Genomic DNA, 19,386 nt, shown 5'->3' on the forward strand with positions numbered 1-19,386 from the left:
TATTAGATGATGAATTGATGATTAATCATTTAGAACTCAAAAATGAAATTGACAAATGGTTAAACTTGAAATTGGTGAAATAGAACAAGTGAGAGAGAAAGATTTAATGAGAGAAGTGTAATGACAATTTCTTTAATTAAGACATTTTAATTAAGAAGAAGAAAAATGCATAGAATGTAGAGATTCTTTCATTAAACATGGAATTTTCCATTTGTTTTTATTCTTCCAATGAAACAATTTGATTAAATGAGCACACTCCTACAAAAACTGAAATTACTACGCACTTGTAGCCATTGGATTCATATTAATACATCGAGATGTCATTTGTGCGGTGGACTATTAGATTGTATACACTCCATATTAATTCACTCTGAAATTTAGTGCGTGGATAGAAAACCCATTTATAAACAAATTAACTATCATATCCTTTTTTGGTGTTTTTTTCTTTATAAAATTAGGTAATAATAAACAAATATGTGGATAAATTAGAAAATATGAGGCCTTCCAAATTTGAGGCCTTAGGTTGCCGCCTAACTCGACTAAGGGTTGAGCCGGCACTGGGGGACAATATCGATGCTAGTGAGATCTATAGGCCCAACATTGTCAATAAGATTGGAGCTGATAGAGTAGAGCTAGAAGCTCTTGGTCTTTACATGTACCTAGATAAATGCCATATGAGATAAATGCATAACCTAGGGTCCTCACTAAGCGATTCTTCCTAGCAAGGCTAAAAGGGCCTATAATAACTTGAGTGACAAGGTAAGAAAATCGCCCCACATTATTAATAGAAATGAGTAGGCAAAGATTTTTGTATTCTAACGCTAAACCATATAAATCTCGTCTCCATTTCTATTGGTTATTTGCATTCCATTGACAAGTATTTTGATTAATTTGATTTCTCATTTTCGTCACCACATTCAATTTTTTTGTCCAATTGTACGTTTCCACATTCCGCACGTAACAAATATCACCGTCCAAGTTCATTGAATTTAATTTAAAATATAAAACTCAACTCCCTTAAAACAAGTGGGCGTGCTTACAAATCCAATCACTTTCTTGATTTTGATTTGTCTAACTTTCCAATGTTGCATGAAGTGTGGCGCACACTAATTTAGCTATAAAACTGGTCACCTGGTGGATGAATTGCTGATTGAAAACTGAACAAACAAAGAAAATAAAAGAAAGAAAGACAATGGGTACTGCTGAACAAACAATCCCTCTTCTTATTCGTTACAAGATGGGCAAGTTCCAATTATCTCACAGGTATAATTCTACCGTCTTTTCTCTCTTATACACAACATATTTATCATAGGAGGGGGTTATAGGGGACTTATCACGTAAACAAACTCAAAATCGTCAGGGCATTTATAAGTTTTGGATTAGGTTAATTTTTTGTATATGTGATTTTCTAACTATTCTAAACATTGTCACAAATAATAAAAAAAATCAAAAATTTCTAAACTTGCCAATTATAGTATAAAAAATGGTGAAAATGAACGGTCTACAATTAGCCAAATTTTGTAAATTTTTAACTACATTTGGTAAGTTCGGAATTTTTTGATTTTTTTGATTATTTGTGAGAATGTTTAGAATAGTTATGAGATTATATCTACAAAAAATTAGCCTAATCCAAAACTTATAAATATCCTAACGATTTTGAGTTTGTTTACGTGTTAAGATAATATATGTCCCTATTGTTGTAAATTAGATGCTAAGAAATGTTAGTTGTTCTGTTTCTATTGTTGTAGAGTTGTTTTGGCACCATTGACTAGACAGAGATCTTACGGAAATGTCCCTCAACCACATGCAATTTTGTATTACTCTCAACGAACCACCAATGGAGGACTTCTTATAGCTGAAGCCGCTGGGGTTTCTGATACTGCTCAAGGGTAATAACTTCGCCATCTACTAATGCCTCTGTTACCATTTTCTATTGAAGGTTATTTACTTCAATTCAAATCGATTTCACTTAAGATCTCCGTTTCGTAACTTATTGGTCATGAATCCAGCTCCGTATCAATTTCAAATTCCTCATAAACTATCAGTATGTTTGTAGGATGCTCGGGAAGATGGTATTTTAGTAACTAGGTATGGTACAAGGTCCTAGTGGACCACATTGCACCTTGGTCCTAGGTGCACTTGGTATCAATCAAAAGATGCTGGAGATGAAAAATGTGGATGAGCTAAGTGTTACGTAAAACCAACACTATGATTCTATAAAAGTGATTAGAGCTAATCTGGCTGTTTATGCTAGAAGCTCCCGTTGTGAATGAAATCAGGAATGATATAGAGATACACCATGGGACTTTGCAGCCAGTCATGGCTGCAAATTTTGTTGGAAATGGCACTGTCGTCATTTCATTATTTTGCACTGTGTTTTATTACCAGCGACAACCGGATTTTCTCAATTCCAGATATGTTCTGAAATTATTTGCATTAGGTCAAGCAAGGCTTATTAATTTTCTATATAGAAAAATATATAAGCACTGCTTCGAACGTATGTTGGGGGAAGATGCTAAAGTAGTACCCCTGCTAATGGACGTGGAGACGAAGTTTGGTCCTGAAAAGCTCATCTGCACTAAGCATCGATCTTGAAAATTGAAATGGTCGCGATCTACGTTTGTTTTGCTTATAGATGGTGTGTCAGAATTGCATGACAGTTTACTTATTGCGACTTAATTTATTAGGTATCCAGATATGCCTGGTATTTGGACAAAGGAGCAGGTAGAAGCTTGGAAACCCATTGTAGATGCTGTCCATGGAAAGGGTGGTATCTTCTTTTGCCAGATTTGGCATGCAGGAAGGGTTTCAAATACTGGTATGATTTGTATTTGTCAAACGTAAACTACTATGTTCATATTTTCTTCATCTGCGATGAGTTGAAAAAACATAAGAAAATTGTTTAGTGGATGGAACATGCCTATTTAAGGATCTTAAAACTGGAGATGATTTGTTTTTTTTCTCGTCTAGTGTTCAACCATTTCTTTGGCTCTTAAGGTTTTCTTCTACGGGTTTTCAGCCTAATGGACAAGCTCCAATATCTTCTACTGACAAGTCACTGACGCCTCAAAAACTATCCAATGGTATTGATGAAGCAGAATTTTCGCCTCCTCGGCGGTTAAAAACAGAAGAAATTCCTCAAATTGTAAACGATTTCAGGATCGCTGCTAGGAATGCTATAGAAGCTGGTAATACCACTTTCCTCAATACACTCTTACACACTGGCACATCGTAAGGTGCTACCTATGTCTACATTACCCTTATCTGTTTGCTTGTGCAAGTCGACTTTGACACCTTAAATGGCCCATGGCTTCAACACATGTGGCATTTGCACTCAACACCAATATACTTCTGTTTATTGTCAGAATATTGTACTGATCATTTTCAAACAAGTTAATGCAGGTTTTGATGGGGTGGAGATCCATGGCGCACATGCCTACCTAATTGATCAGTTCATGAAAGATCATGTCAATGACCGAACAGACGAATATGGTGGCACTCTTGAAAATCGGTGTCGGTTCCCTCTGGAAATTGTGGAAGCACTAGTCAATGAGATCGGAGCTGATAGAGTTGGAATAAGGCTCTCCCCTTACGCTAGTTATATGGAGTCAGGTGACTCAGACCCAGAAGCTCTTGGACTTTACATGGCTAAATCACTAAACAAATATGACATTCTTTACTGCCATATGGTCGAACCAAGAATGAAGTTGGCCGGAGAGAAATTCGAAACTCCTCATAGTCTTCTGCCAATGAGAAAGGCTTTCAAGGGTACTTTCATTGTTGCTGGTGGATATGAGAGGGAAGATGGTAACAAAGCAATTGCTGAGAATTATGCAGATCTTGTTGCTTATGGCAGGTGGTTCTTAGCCAATCCTGATCTACCGAGTAGATTTGAGCTTGGCGCACCTCTCAACAAATATGACCGAGAGACTTTTTACATATCTGATCCTGTTCGCGGTTATGTTGACTACCCATTTCTGGAATCTAGTACCGATGTTTCCAGTTGAAAATGTAACAAATGTAGTAGTATTGGTACGCCTTTTGTCATTGGAAGTACCTTTAACTTCATTATCAACTCATGTTGGTGGGGTTGAATAAATTTATATGATTGCAATGGCGAACACTACTTGCAGATTTTCAAATCCAGTTTACAAGTCTCTTTTAAGACCTGAAACACATTCAATTAGTACAATAGTGCTGAGAAATTTTAGCTTACAAGAGCCTCAGAAAGATGGTGTTCGTGTTTGTGTCTTTTCATTTTACTTTAAGATGTTGATACGATGTTCCTTCCATCTCCAACGACGATGTAACAATTCATTTTGTGGAATGAATGGTCCTGCAAGAAACTTGAAAAAGCGTGCATATCTACTGTTACTTGTATGACTGAATTCAGGCTTCTCAACTTTGCTAAGGTTTTTCGGCGATTTATACTCAATACATCTCTATCTCTATATATATATTATAGCTCTCCCCTCCTCAATTGAGAAAGCTACTAGAGTGTCCATGTGTCCATACTAATTACGATAACGATAAATCAGGAGAAAAAATCTGCAAAAACTAAAGAAGAGTCGCACATCGCACGAAAGTAAAATGAAAACCCCAGACCCTCTTTCTTCTCCGCTCACTCATTCAAGATCCGTACTTCAACTCATCTCCACGTCCTCACTTTCTCTGAAATCACCGCCATCCTTTCTCTCATCGCTTCCTTCATCTATCTCCTCAGCTTCTTCGGCATCGATTTCGTCCAGTCCTTAATTCCTCTTCGCCCCATCGAAGAAGAAGAAGACAGATTCATCACCCGTCTTCGCCCATCGTTGATTCCTCCTCCAAAAACATTCACTCATTCATCCGAAGACGACGATGAGGAGGGAATTATTGATTCAGTGGTTTCAGGCACTACCCCGTCTTACTCGCTTGAATCAAAGCTCGGGGACTGCAAGCGAGCGGCATCCATTCGCCAAGAAGCTCTGCAGAGAGTGACTGGGAAATCTCTTATTGGATTGCCATTAGATGGGTTCGATTACGAATCCATTTTGGGGCAGTGCTGTGAAATGCCTGTTGGTTATGTTCAAATTCCAGTAGGGATTACTGGGCCTTTGTTGCTCAATAGAACAGAGTATTCTGTCCCAATGGCTACCACAGAAGGCTGTTTGGTGGCCAGCACTAACAGGGGTTGTAAAGCGATTCGTGTTGTTGAGAGATGCAATGACTAGAGCTCCAGTTGTTAGGTTTGGATCCGCAAAGAGAGTTGCTGACCTCAAATTGAAACCCCAGTTTGTCTGCCTACATATTCTACTTTGAAGCATCTCCACCTTCATATGCTTCCCATTGAAAACCAAGTTCAAGCTGTTATCATCTTATTAAAAAGAACTCCTAATCTGCAGACTCTTGGTATCTATGTCCTGGTAATACTAGAAATTTTATAAATTTTACATATACCATTATGAGGAGAATTGCGGTTTAGCTCATTTTATTTATTTTTTTCAACTGCAGATGTGAGATACAATGCAAGATACACTCATGGAAAAGGAATATTGGCAACCACAGGAGTTATACTCTGTGCATACATTCGATCATCTTAAATTACTTAAAATCGAGTCATTTCAAGGAACAGAGAGTGAATTTAGACTTTTGAGGCATTTGTTTGAGAATGGTAACGCCATAGAGAGAATGAATATCTGCTATTTAAAAGAAATGACTGAAGCCGGAAGAATTGGTTTTAGTGAGAAACTAATGAAACTAACAAGAGTTTCAACAGAAGTAGAGATATCAGCTGGTGACGACTCATATAAGCCCCATCCCCACATTTTCAAATGGCTCACATTTTAGCATGGATTGTAACCCAAAATAATTACATTCATGTCTGTACCAGATAGTGTTATACTGCTGCAATTTTTTTTCCTTTTTCCTGGTAAACTGGTTCATCATCTGATGCTCTAAGAACATGCAATTTCGAGGATTGCTTACTTTTTTAGTTTGGCTAGGTATGTTTAACAATGATGCAGCAACCAATAACATTTTGTCATTCGTTTCGCCTCTATCCGAATTGCTTTTATAGGGTCAAATTGGTTATCTTCATACTAAAAAGTTATTTGTCATGGTTAATTAGTCCTTCACCTATGTTGTTAGTACCTATGCCCTTCCATTAAGTTTTACATTCATCAGAGAAATATTACTGTGCAAAATATTTCTACATAAGCTACTGTCTATATGTTGTAAAGCAAGTTGCTTGAAAAGTTTTCTTTATTGACAGAAAACAGTTTATATGGGATTCTGGGGATGCAACTCAGGTTAGCTGGAAAAGTTAGGTGCTTTCTGAAGTTTCTTCTAACTTTCAGAGCTTTAACTTGGAGAATGGCAAGTTTTTTTTTTTTTTCAGATGAGAATGGTAAGTTACACCTGGAATCAAATTCTTAAAGCCAATCCAGTTCATATTAGACAGTAGTGCAAATGTGCAATAAGCAATTCTTCTACGCATATGATCTGCTTCCAGCTAAAAAATGGACATTGAAGGTTGTGCAATTGTGCTTGGGTTTGCCTGTGCAAAATTCCCTCTGTAAGCTTGATCTAAAATATACTAGCTTTGAATTAAAACTATGTCGTGCTCTTGGTAAAATAGGATATTTGGACGAATCAATTGAGCTTGAAGAGTTTTTGCATGGTTGTTTGTTAGTGGATTAGGCTTCCAAGTTAGTCCAGCATAAAAAGGCCCAACATGGCATAGTTGGCCCATGAAAGTTTGTGCGGGCAATACATTCAAGTCCTTGAGAGAATTCATTCATACTAGGGGTGTCCCTTTTTGCCGAATTTCCGATTTTTCCGAAATCCAACCCGAAATTGGTCTGGCTCTGGGTGTAGTTTTCATGGGCCGATTTTCCGATTTCCGAAAATTCTGAAAAAAAATTGGATCGGATTTGGATATAATTCTAAAATCCGATCCGATCCGAAAATTCCGAAATTTCCGATATTATTTCTAATTTATTCCGAAAATATATACTTCTCTCACTATCCATTTGATTAGATCTCGACCGTTCATTCATTTTCTAATTTTTTACTTCAAAAAACAAAACAAAAACATAACCTAGCCGCTACTTTCCCACTGGAATTGGACCACTCTACTGTCATTACACCGTCTGCCATAACAACAATGATATGAAAAAAAATGTCATTAAGTCATACAATGATTTCCAGACCAATCCAAAAGCCAAATTCTAATAGATAGAATATTATATAAAACTACTTAGAGTCCAAGATCATAATCCATTATTTATACAGACACTTCACGCTTCAATTTCCACACACAAAAAAAGATTGAAACATTACAAATACCCAGACCTCAACAGAATACAATGCTTGCTATTGGTGGCTGCAGGTTCTTTTTTCGTTTTTTTCTTGGATCACTTGTTTCAATGAAAATGGGTTTTCTCAGTAAGCAAGTGCGTATTGTTGTTGGTACATTGGTGTTGTGGACATGGTTTTCTCTCCCTACAATGAACATTGGCGTATGATATTCCAAAAATAATTGAAAGTAAAGAGATCTTTGAAAATTTACCAAGTATTCCGAAATTTCCGAGTTATTCGAAATTTCGAAAGTTCAAATTGGAAATATATTTTGAATCCGAAAAAAAATTGGATCGGATTTGGCTAGCATATTAGGTTCCGAAAAAAATTTGGAAAAATTCCGAAGGAGGTTAATCCGATCCGATCCGATCCGAAGTCACCCCTAATTCATACCATAAATTTCTGACGTTGGTTTTGGTGATTACGTCAAATATTGGTTACTTGATCAAAGTTACAAATCTAAATAGGCGTAAACCAATTACCAAGTTTCTAAAATTTTGCTGCTACTATGTACAACTACTCCACACCTGTAGGCTATTCCTGCAAGGCTGTTCATCCTATTGCACTTGCAAAAGTGATGAACATTGCACAAATGATGAAATCTAAATTTGACGACAAGCATTATTATCTTTTTGGTATTGGTGGAGTGGAGTGGAGACTGGTAGCGACGCAGCTGAATTTATTCTTCTTGGAGTAAATACTGTTCAGGTTCATTGATATCTGTGATGCCTATTCTTTCTTAATCTTTGAATGTCTACTGAAGAGTTTGGAATTGTGAAAGCTACGATTTAGCTCCAATAATTAGAGAATTTTATTTTAGATTGATAGGTGATGTCTTTAGTTCCATTTGTTATGTTTTGTTAATTGGTAATGTGTGCCTTATTTATGGTCATTACTTATTGTGTGTATGTCGTTGATAGCTTAAAGATTAAGTAATGGTTTGGGGGACATGGTTTATTATTCTTTTTCTAAATGGTGCTATGTTTGCAATATTATGAATTATTTACATGTGCCTGAATCAATTACTGTGTTTGTATCAGTAAGTGGAGGTTGTATTAGCTAGACTACCGTCTTATTGTGTACTGTCTTAACTATGTATGGGGGTTGTAAAAGAATGGGGTAAGTGCATAGAGCGTATTTGCACACATAAAGTGCAAATTGTATGTAACGCAAAGTGAGGGTTCATACGGTTTAGGGCTTAGACTTGATGAGTTCTTCCTTGCTTTTTCAATATTTCTTTTTCTTTGCTCATTAGTTTTGGGATCTCTATTCTCAGCAGATAACGTGGTGGATATTCCAAAGCTAACACCAACATATATACGGATTCCTTATTGTAAGTTCTTGCATCCTCTTACAAACTTGATGAGTTCTTCCTTGCTTTTACAATTATTTTTTTCTTTGCTCATTAGTATAAATAATTCGGGTTTATCCCATCCAGTGGATGGTTGATTTCTATAATTAGTGGATACGGTTAGATGATGGTTAAGAATTATGATGATGGCAATTAGGTTACATTATGTTCAACAAGATTATTGAATAACAACATGTTAGCAAGTTGTTACAATGTCCGGTTTTATTTTTTCCCAAACTCATTAAGTTATTTTCTGCTCATTCAATTACAGTAAATTGGTTGAGTAGTTCATATTTGTTTTTATTAATTAGAGAATTCTCAACACATTACCAGGCGTGTTCTTTGTGTAGACTATTCCACATGCATGTTATTACCGTCTCAATTGGAGATGGCACCCAAGTACAATACTAAAGTATACTGTAGACAGACTTTAATTGGTGGGAACTATGGTCTCCTCAACATGACAACGTTTGTTCCCAATCCTGATTATTACAGGCAAGAAAATTTTCATTGAGATTGAAACGACATATATATATACTTGAGTGATACTCTAATTCTAATGTCCTTCTTCTGTTGATGGATTTATTATGTTCAGTGCACTGATGTGGCATCAGCTTATGGGCAAAGGAGTCCTTGATACTGATAGCAATTCATCGCCATTTTTACGCGTTTATGCCCATTGTTCCAAAGGAAGAGTGAGTTCCATATTATTATTTTAAATTGCCCCAAAAAAGGATTGCATAATCATAAAACTATTGGCTCACAAATGAACTTCAAACACCATGTGAATGCATGGACGAGCTGATTTTGTAGAAGTATTAGAATATCCAGGGTTTAGTGAATTTTTCTTTGTTTTGGTAGACAGCGTTGTTACACCCTAAATTTATCGTAAGGTTCTCACAGGTGGAATCTTACTTATTAAATCTCAACTTGAAAGAGGAGAGAAAAATTGCGATACATGTCTCCAACATAGACTGAAAAGCCCTAAACCTGCCAAAAACCCACGACCCATTCACCAAAACACACGACACACACACACACACACACAACGACTAAAATTAAAAACAACCCTAGAGATTCTCTCGCTTCAATTTCTTTTTCATATTATTTCCATACTGTTATCATTGTCTTTATTTTTTTAGTTAATTTTTTGTTGTAATAATACTTCTTATTCCCAAAGTTTAATTTTCCAAAACCCTCGAATTCATATTTTAATTGTTAGTTGTAAGAGATGAATTTCCCAAAACCAATTAATTGTTGATCGAGAAATCAAAGTAAAGAAGACTTGATACTCAAGCCATTATAAAGTTAGTAGAATTGATAAGCATATAAATTAAGTCTTCCCAATACTCAACCCATAGACATGCCCATTAGGCTTTACATATGCTTTGTCTTTCACATCTGTTTTGGATTGATATTGGACTCTCCTCACCTGTAAAAGAACCAAAATATTTAATATGTAGAAATGATAGAATATCAGAGGAAAGATTTACTGTAAAAATTGTCATAATTAATGGAAACCACAAATTTTAGCTGTAGAAAAGCATAATCCTAAGCACACTTGATGTAAATTTCACAATTATAGTTGGAAACATAAGAAACAAAAGATTAATAGTTCATGCGAAGGATTTGCACAAACCGACACACAAACTTTACCATTACAATTTTTTCCACACTCAGACCTCATAATTTATAGATACTCCCAATTGCAAATCATTTAATACCCACAAATTGTCTTTGAAAATGTATTTAAAGAATCAACACTTGAAGTTAAATTCATGATTAACTAAACCTTCAGCCCATGTCAGGAGGTGCATGCAAGCTTACCGAATACATTAGAGCATTCATTTTTTGTTTGGTAAGTCATAAGAGCAATCAAACAACCTAGGCATTGGAATCTCATATTATTTAGGACATTTCAATGTCTGATAGAATATCTTAAATTAGAAACCTTTGTATCTAATCCCTATATGATCATAGGAATTGTTGGGATTCTGTTATAACTAGGGTCAATGTTGCAGAGTTCCTATGAGTACGATAATGTCATAATGAAGATGATATTAAGCTATAGGTTACTCAAGTTGTTCCTCCATTGCAGATACTTGCTTCAGTCAAACGTCAAAGAGATCACTCAATGTCTACGTAAACTGTTGGGTTGTAAAGGGGTGACCGGATGAGAAAGGAGTTAAATTTGATGTCTGCTAGAGAATTAGAATCATTTGATGATCACTATAAGGCAAAACATGAATCCAATTTCTGATCATGGAGATCCTTAATGGCATGTTAAAGTAAAGTGGCAGAAAAAGAGATCACCTATCATTTTGAATGTAGAAAATTAATATCTCAAATTAATATGAATAGTTCATGGGAACGAAGAGAACTGTATCTATACAGATGTTATGGCGATCAAATGACCACGTAAATTACAAACTTGGGGAGATCAGTTGTGATTGCGGACATGAAGTTTACTTAGTTGTTTGTTCTCTGTGCTCACGGACTCTCATTGTTAGTATTACCTGAATTTTAAAGTTTGTTTTTGGTAAATTCTAATATACAAAGATCAAGAAACCTTTGGGTGTATATATATATTATTTACAACCCAACTACTCACATTTGAACATGAGTGCATACATTCCTTGCCTTTCTTATACTAAGGAATCCAGTTTCAACTATAGAATGATAGTAGACTTTTTGTTATTATTTATTAATTTTTCTAAAATGTTTTGATTGGTTTTTATTAGTGATGTTGTATTTGATCAAGTGTTATTAACTAATGGGTTTATTCTCTATTTTTTAGTTTGAATCATCAGTATGAGTCGGACTCTACTAATGAATGTCTCCAACCAATACTTCATTTATTCTTCTAACAATCCATTGGAATGGGAAAGAACGAGGACGATCGAGGTACTATGTTTTTTTCTCTTATTTGACCCTTCATTCTTTTAAACAAGAAATCGAATATATAGATATTTGTCCTTATTATTCTTTGGGTTTGGGGGAATATACATATAAATGGTGGTGTTCTCTTTCTCTATAAACCCCTTTTCACTACGCTCATCATAAAATCTTAGCTTCTGGCGGTGAAGATACCACCCCTTTAACCCAATGTTTTGCAAGTGATAGTTGAACTTGAAAAAGGAAAGCTAAACCCATGACTAAAAACCAAAAAATAAGTTGATTCTGCATTCTATATTCCTATTTAGCTAGGACTATTTGAATAACAAGGTGTTTTCTCAAGTTCTCGCTTTGGAAAAACATTAGTCTTAGATCGAACTATAGAGCTAAATGTCTTGCAGTTCTTGAAGGAGTAGAATGTGCCTTGACTAAGGGTTGGCGGCATATTTGGGTAGAAACTGATCGATTTAGAAGCAACTGCTTTAGCCTTCAATATGGATAAACTACCATGGATGTTGCTACCTAGGTGGATGAATTGCAAAGGTCAATTGGTAAAGTTCAAGATCTCTTCCATTTGGAGAGAAGTTAACTTTACAGTGGACACGCTAGCAAAAGCAGGAGCATTACTTCAGGACAATGGAACCAGTTTGGTAGATGGCAAACCCGACTGGATTCAAAAATGCAAAAGAGCTTATGCCTTTACTGTATAAAGAAGCAGGATGTTGTCAGTTTAATGCTAATTTGATCTAAAGGGCCAATGCGATTTTCTCCACTCGAGAATATCTTGTTTCAGCATTTGTAAGAGTCTTGCTAACAAAGAATATAGGGCGCCCTTCCATCGCCGTTGACAAATAAGGCGGCACTTACGGCATGATCGATGGCGGCTAAATACTGAACCTATAGCTGCCCTGCCCGTTCTTTGGGTGGCAAGAACTGGAGGTTGGACTAAGTATGCTTTCAAATGACGAAATGCAAGTTCACAGTCCTCCGGCCCAAATTGATCGCGTCTTTCAATGTTTGGAAAAAGGGCGGCATCGATCAGAATACCGAGAGATAAATCGATTTAGGGCAGCCAAGCGTCCTGTAAGTCGTTGAATTTCTTTCTTTGACGTCGGAGAAGGCATTTCAAGGACAGCTCGAATCTGATCCGGATTTGCTTCAATTCCGCGTCTAGTCATCATGTATCCTAAGAATTTACCAGATGATAAACCGAAAGAACACTTAGCCGGATTCAAACGCATGTTGACATTGGAGAGTCTGTCGAAAACAGCTTGCAAATCCGTAAGATGATCAGGTGCTTCTGTAGATTTGACAACCATGTCGTCGATGTATGCTTCGATTGTCTTTCCAAGTAGGTCGAGGAAAAATAGTGTTGACTAGCTTTTTGATATGTGGCTCCGGCGTTTTTCAGACCGAAAGGCATTACACGGTAACGAAGAAATGCCTTGGTGCGTAATGAATGCAAAGATGAACTCTTGGTCCTCAATGAATAACGGAATCGATGATAACCAGAATAAGCATCCAAAAAAGACAAACGCTGAAAACCAGATGTTGCATCGACCATTTCAGATATACGAGGCAATGGATATGGATGAACCGGACAAGCCTTATTGAGATTTGTGAAATCGATACAAACACGTAATTTGCCGTTCTTTTTTAGGCAATGCGACAACATTTGACATCCATGTTGGATAAGTCACGGGCCTTATAAAGTTAATGGACAAGAGACGGTCGATTTCGTCTTTCACTTTAATCTTTCTATCGGGGGCCATCCTTCGGGGCTTTTGTCGAACTGGTTTTGCATTAGGATCAATGTCGAGTTTATGACAAGCCACCGAAGGATCTATACCAGGCATTTGCTCTATTCGCCAAGCAAACACATGATTATTCTTCCGCAATAACAAAATAAGCTCTTGTCTCTCCTCTTCGGAAGTTAGAATTTTGAAATAAAAGTAGTCTCTTGTGGAGTTGGCCAATTTGAACTTCTAAAAGTGGATCGATGTCGGGGTCCTTCAACATTTCTATTTGGCAGAGTAAACCGAAGGTCCGGATCTTTGTAATTGCTATTTTTGGCGTTGGAACTCGAATAGTTAGTCCAACAACTTCGGACTTCTTATAATCATCGAGAACATTGTCGTGGCAAATTAGAGATGCCGGTTGATCGCGCAAGACCTTCTGGACTCTTTTATTGAATGGGAACTTGATGGCTTGATGATATGTTGAGACGACGGCTTCCATATAATGAATCAATCTCGACCAAGGATGACATTGTGGGGATTTACAATCCATCAATAAGAAATCAATATTGACTTCCTTCGCATAAGAGTGACCGGGAGAGACACCTTTCCAACGCAATGAGTAGCGGTACCATCAAAACCAACGATAGGCGATTTTCAGGGGGGTGACCAAGTTATCAATAAAAGGAATACTTTGCGATAACACCGAGAAAACATGACGCTTATTTGAACTACCGGTGTCGATCATTATACGTTGTACACGATACAAAACCGATATACGCAGATTATCGACAAAACATCATAATGAGGAACATGCACACCCATTAGATCTTGGTCAGTGAAACATAATGGTTCATCTTCAATAGTCTCGATGCGAAAACCTTCCACTTAAATTGATCCCGTTAACTTCGCACAAATTAGACGGATATTTGACTTTAGAGCGACGAAGCGGTTTTTCGAGTATTGGACAATGAATCAATGATGGCATGTCCAACCTTAATGACATTGTGATGATCGTTGATAGTTAAAGCTTGAGTTGTTACTTTCTTCGCACATATTGATCAAGCTTCCCATTCGCACAAGCTTTTCAATTCTTCCCCGCAAAAGACCGACAATTCTCCGTCTCATGACCATAATCATTATGAAATTTGCACCATAATGATTTATCACGAAGTTGATTTAGTGTCGTCGCCGCAAAGGAAATGGCGGAGTGAAAGAGACTCTTATCCTTGATTTTGTCGTAAACTACCGCGATATTTGGTATTAAGCGGAGTTAATTCAAAATCAATAAAAGGCTTTCCAAATCCGCTTTCGTGGAGTCTTCTTTCTTATCTGAAGGCTTCCATTTGGGTTCTTTGTTGATCAAAAGTCGGATTCTTCGTTTTATTTAAGCTGATCATTGAAATCCTTTCCTTTATTATCTTTGTCACGAGAAGTTCGAAAGCGTACCGCGGTCGTCTTCAACATTGATAAATTGTTGAACTTCGGTTTGGTATAACGACGTCGGGAAGATGGAATATCGAACAAAGAGAGTTGTATAACCCATCTTTATCAAACAAGATAGCTTCTTTAAAAGCGTAAACCACCATTAGATCGGATTGCTCGTAAATCTCACCGCAGCTGGCGGAAACGCCGATAAAACTACGGAGAGTTTCCTCACGTTGTTGCTTGATGTTGAAAAGAACTCGGACTCCATTTGGACGTTTGAGATTATGATGAAAACGCCTTGAAAACTTTTCAGTTAAGTCCTTGAATCGACGAATAGAACGCGGAGGTAATTCGCTAAACCATACCAACGCTTCCCCTTAATAATGTAGAGGGAAAAGTTTGCATTTTAAAGCATCATCACCTCCCGATAAAACCGGTTTGTTTGTGAAATTAATCACATGAAGCATAGGGCAACCCTCGACATCATCATATTGATCAAACTCGTTGTTTGAAGTCTTTGTTATGAGTAGCCCTTTGGGCGAGAGAAAATTTGTCCAAAATACCATCTTCAACCGCCAGATTTTCTAGTGTCGATTCAAAAGGATCATTTGTCCGTAAGAGCTTTTTAATCATTTCTCGACACGCGTTGAGGAGTCATTAGATCCGTATCTGTTGGATCATGATCATAGTCACGATGGCGCTATGGGGCTTAACAGACGAGAAGAAAACGACGAAGATTCATCGTTTCGTGTCGAGATGATTGTGGATGGTACGTTGGGCTTTTCGAGACGATAATGCTCGAATGATAAGAACGAAGCGTTGTTGAAGTGTTTCACCATACCGATGGTTACGATCATGAGTCGCGATCATTATTCGTTCACCATTTGAATTCCGGGACTTGCCGAAAATTTGTAGGACCGTGGGGTGCGATCCGGACGATTATGAGCAAGACTTTGCCTACCGAGAACGCGTGACCAAGTGGGTGGGGATTTTCGGCGGAGGTCGGGAATTCGTCGCCCATTACTCTTAACTTGTTGATGGCTGTTGCGAATATTGCGAATCTCATCCTCACCACTTAAACGATCCCACACACTATTATGTCGTTGGCGTGTGTGACGTTGTGGTGTGACAGATACAACATCATCTACGAGTGGAGCGCGTCGTTTAAGATGACGCCTGTAGTAATTATTCTGTTTGCGGACAGTCTTTAACTTTTGAAGAAGTGCTTCTCGAGACATATGACTTACATTATCCGTGATCGGATAATCGGAGAATCGTCGAAACAATAACCTCCACGCTGAATAATTTGGCATTGGTGGAACGACAATATTTGAAGGTATTATCTTTGCCGCCAAGTTGTCCTTGACCATCATGTTCGTGGATGATCGTCAGTAAGAATCACATCGGGACCTTGAGCTCTTCGGTATCGTCATAACTTTTCGCAGAACGTGATCGAGGGTGTAGTATAAGAACCGCAGACGGCGCCAATTATGTTTCGACCAAATATGATCAAAACACCAAGTGTTGATGAAAAAGACGAAGAACGTAGAAAAGTAATTAGAAAAATGATGGTGATCGGGGGAATGATGAGACTGTACCTTGCGGTTGCCTACGTACCCAAATTATCAGTGGGATCAAGTCTCAAGAACGTAGTTCTGTATGAAAAATAGTTTGGTATTTATATAGGTAGAGTAGAGAGTCCTTGTAGCTCAAGTAATCTTGTAGCTTGAGTAATTGTGATAGACTATAACTTTCAACTGATAATTATCTTTTTGATAAGAAATGAATCTGGACATAAATCAACGTACATTAGTGGCAAGCCATGTGGCTAAGGTTCAGCCTTAGCCACATGAGTTAATGGGCCTGTACATTGATCCATGATATTGCGAATTGGGCTTTAGCCCTGTCGATTAAACGAATAAAGTGGAGACTCCTACCAATGGACGTTTGCCACGTAGGTGGGGGTCGAAACAAAGGGCAAAGCAATTAAATTCTTCAATGGCCAGACTTATAATTCCATTCACACACTCTGTTTAGTTTACACTATTTTGCCTTGCATCACTATATAAGCTGACATACTTCACCATTGCAAGATATTTGGCCATTGAACTACTTATGAGCTTTTCCATGACCGAGTTGGTTAACTGCTCTTGAATTTATGAAATTATTTAATCCGTTATGCCCTTTCTATATGCAAATATGGTGCATGACTTGCTTTTTAAGAATTTTGTTTATCATTGTATTTTTTGTTTGTTTTAGTAAAAAATAATTTTACGCGTTTTGATGCTAGCAATTTTTTTTTCCTTATTGAAACAACAATATAAAGTTAGTTCATGGGCAAGGTTGTAGGATCAAATTCACGACTGCAAGGATCCTTTTATTTGTTTATTTTGTTCAGTACCGGCCATCTATCTGCAATCTCTTTTTTCTTGCTTTAGGGTCTAAAGTCGATTGGTTTGATTTGTTGTTAGTGACTGCTTTTACAATGGTCCATGTTTGGTGTATGATAGGAAGATAGTTATATGATAGCCAAGATATAGTATTTTGTATTCCATTATTTGTAGCACATTAGGTTGTGTGACTCACCTAATTCCAGTCCACGTTTGGTATAACTTAAATTATTACTTCATTTTGTTTCAATTATGTAGCCTTAGCAGCATGTTAGCCTTTTATTTGTGGAGAACCCATCGTTTTATATGTGGAGAATACACCCCGTGTACTCAATTGGTGTCATTGACAATGAGGTAGACTGATTGATGAATCCAATTATATATACTGTGAAGTTGTGATTAATATGAAATAGAAGCCATGTACCCCTATTAGTTTTTAAACATTATGAGTCTCCCTTATATAATTTATCAAAGGGCTAGATTGTCAGGCCATGTCAAAGGTTCCAGTTGTAATGTTGCTCAATGATTTCAAAAGTATCCAAGGATGAAAAACTGAATAATTGATTTCTATCTCTCGCTAACACTATGCGCATTAAACCCCCAACAAAAACCAAGGAGCTAGCACATCTTCTGCTATCTTCTTCCTCGATCTCCAACGTGAGTTTGGCAATCAAAACTGGTTTTTCTCTCATCGTCAATCTTTTTAAAGATTTTTTGGCTAAATTATATTTCAATATTAAATTGCTAGGTTTTGTTGCGATAAACTTGAGACATATCATACCAGTTTGATTAATCTCCATATATTCTTTGCTTTGATGTTTTTTTGCGCATCTAGGTGAGTTGCCACCACTCTTTAGTGCTTAAAACTTTATGAGTTAAGACTACTCTGAAGAAGAAGAACAGGTTTGTTGTTTTTTGAGTTTTGTAAGCGTTGCATTTGCAAGACATGCTATATTTTCTCATATAGTGAGTAGTATTTCTCCTGCTAACTTCAATTCGCCTCCATTATTCTCAGGATTTATTTTCGTATTTAGGTGAACCGTGAACCCCGCCAACTTCCACCACAATTACTCTATGGAATAAGAATTTACTCTCTTGAGCTATCTCATGAATCTTATGTTTATTGTTCTGATTAATTCCTTACTGCTTTGACTTTTGTTCTTTCTCATTTTTTTGGTTTTTCGGCTAGATTGCAAGTTCATAAACCATTTGTGGATTTGGAGGAGAGTGTAGCGACTAGCGACTGATGCAATAGAAAAACTATGGAGTGGTTAGATATAAATTATTTACATATTTCAGATTTGTTTAATCAAACACAAAATTAATTTTCTTAGTTTTTGTTGGGGAGACAAGGAATGAAATCTCTGATTGTTTTTTCTTATAATGATATTGTGGTTTTAGTATTGGTTTGCTTGGTTTCTTTTTTTGTACTGCCACCACCAAACTCAAGTTGCCCAGGGAAGACCCATCAGTGTTGAGTTTCACATTCCTGACGTGACAACTATAAAACATGATGGCCTTCAACGGGAACTTAGAAGCTTGATGTTAAAGAATTGAATCAATTTCAAAACACCCACAAGATGGGAAATCGGAAGTTTGATGAAAAAGAATTGGATCAATTTCAAATAACCACGAGACAGGAAATAAGAAGCTTGATGGAAAACACTCACGAGATGGAAAAATTGGATCAATCCCAAAGCACCAACAAAATCAGAAGCTTGAATAGTACTTATAATGTCTAAGGTTTGAGCTTATTCTATCCAACCAACCAAGAAGGCCCAATGCAACAAAATATCAAGTCTTTTTCATACACATTGTTCATTTGAAGTTTTGGAACAAACCAAACCACTAATGCATTTGTTTTCTCATGATTTTACCATGTTTCTTGAAGAACATTATTGTTTGAATTGTACACCCATGAGGTGCATAGCTAGCATAAATTCCAATTGTATTATGACTTTCTTCTAATGGTAGATGTCTCTAAAAAAATATAAAGATGGAATTTCAAACGGGATTCATTACCAAAAGTCCAACATAAATAGTCTTACTTACTCAAGAGAACAAATAATCCAAACTCACACACTCTCTCTCTCTCTCTAAAAAGTCCGAAAGTACTAATAGAAAGACGATTATGACAATAAGCAGGATTAATCATGTAGCAGTTCAACTTAATCTTTAAGGATGAAAGACTTCTAATTTATATTTTAAAATAATATTATTAAATGGTAATTGTTCGTAGGACGGG

The 19,386-nt window shown here is 36.8% G+C and overlaps 1 protein-coding gene and 1 long non-coding RNA gene across 2 annotated transcripts; both read left to right on the top strand.

Annotated features, from left to right (window-relative positions):
- Positions 1-1,096: 1,096 nt before the first annotated feature.
- LOC147500254 (putative 12-oxophytodienoate reductase 11) lies at positions 1,097-4,174 on the top strand. The gene is made up of 5 exons (XM_086561926.1): positions 1,097-1,263; positions 1,749-1,889; positions 2,688-2,817; positions 3,011-3,188; positions 3,403-4,174. The coding sequence occupies exons 1-5, from the start codon at positions 1,193-1,195 to the stop codon at positions 4,005-4,007; spliced, it is 1,125 nt and encodes a 374-aa protein (XP_086418052.1). The 5' UTR covers positions 1,097-1,192; the 3' UTR covers positions 4,008-4,174.
- Positions 4,175-4,511: 337 nt separating this feature from the next.
- On the top strand, positions 4,512-6,038 carry LOC147500255 (uncharacterized). Its single transcript, XR_015196272.1, has 2 exons — positions 4,512-5,405; positions 5,494-6,038. It is a non-coding gene; the product is annotated as an uncharacterized LOC147500255 (long non-coding RNA).
- Positions 6,039-19,386: the final 13,348 nt, after the last annotated feature.

This window comes from Coptis chinensis, chromosome 5 (genome assembly GCF_015680905.1).
Source record: "Coptis chinensis isolate HL-2020 chromosome 5, ASM1568090v1, whole genome shotgun sequence".
Taxonomy (NCBI): Eukaryota; Viridiplantae; Streptophyta; class Magnoliopsida; order Ranunculales; family Ranunculaceae; genus Coptis; species Coptis chinensis.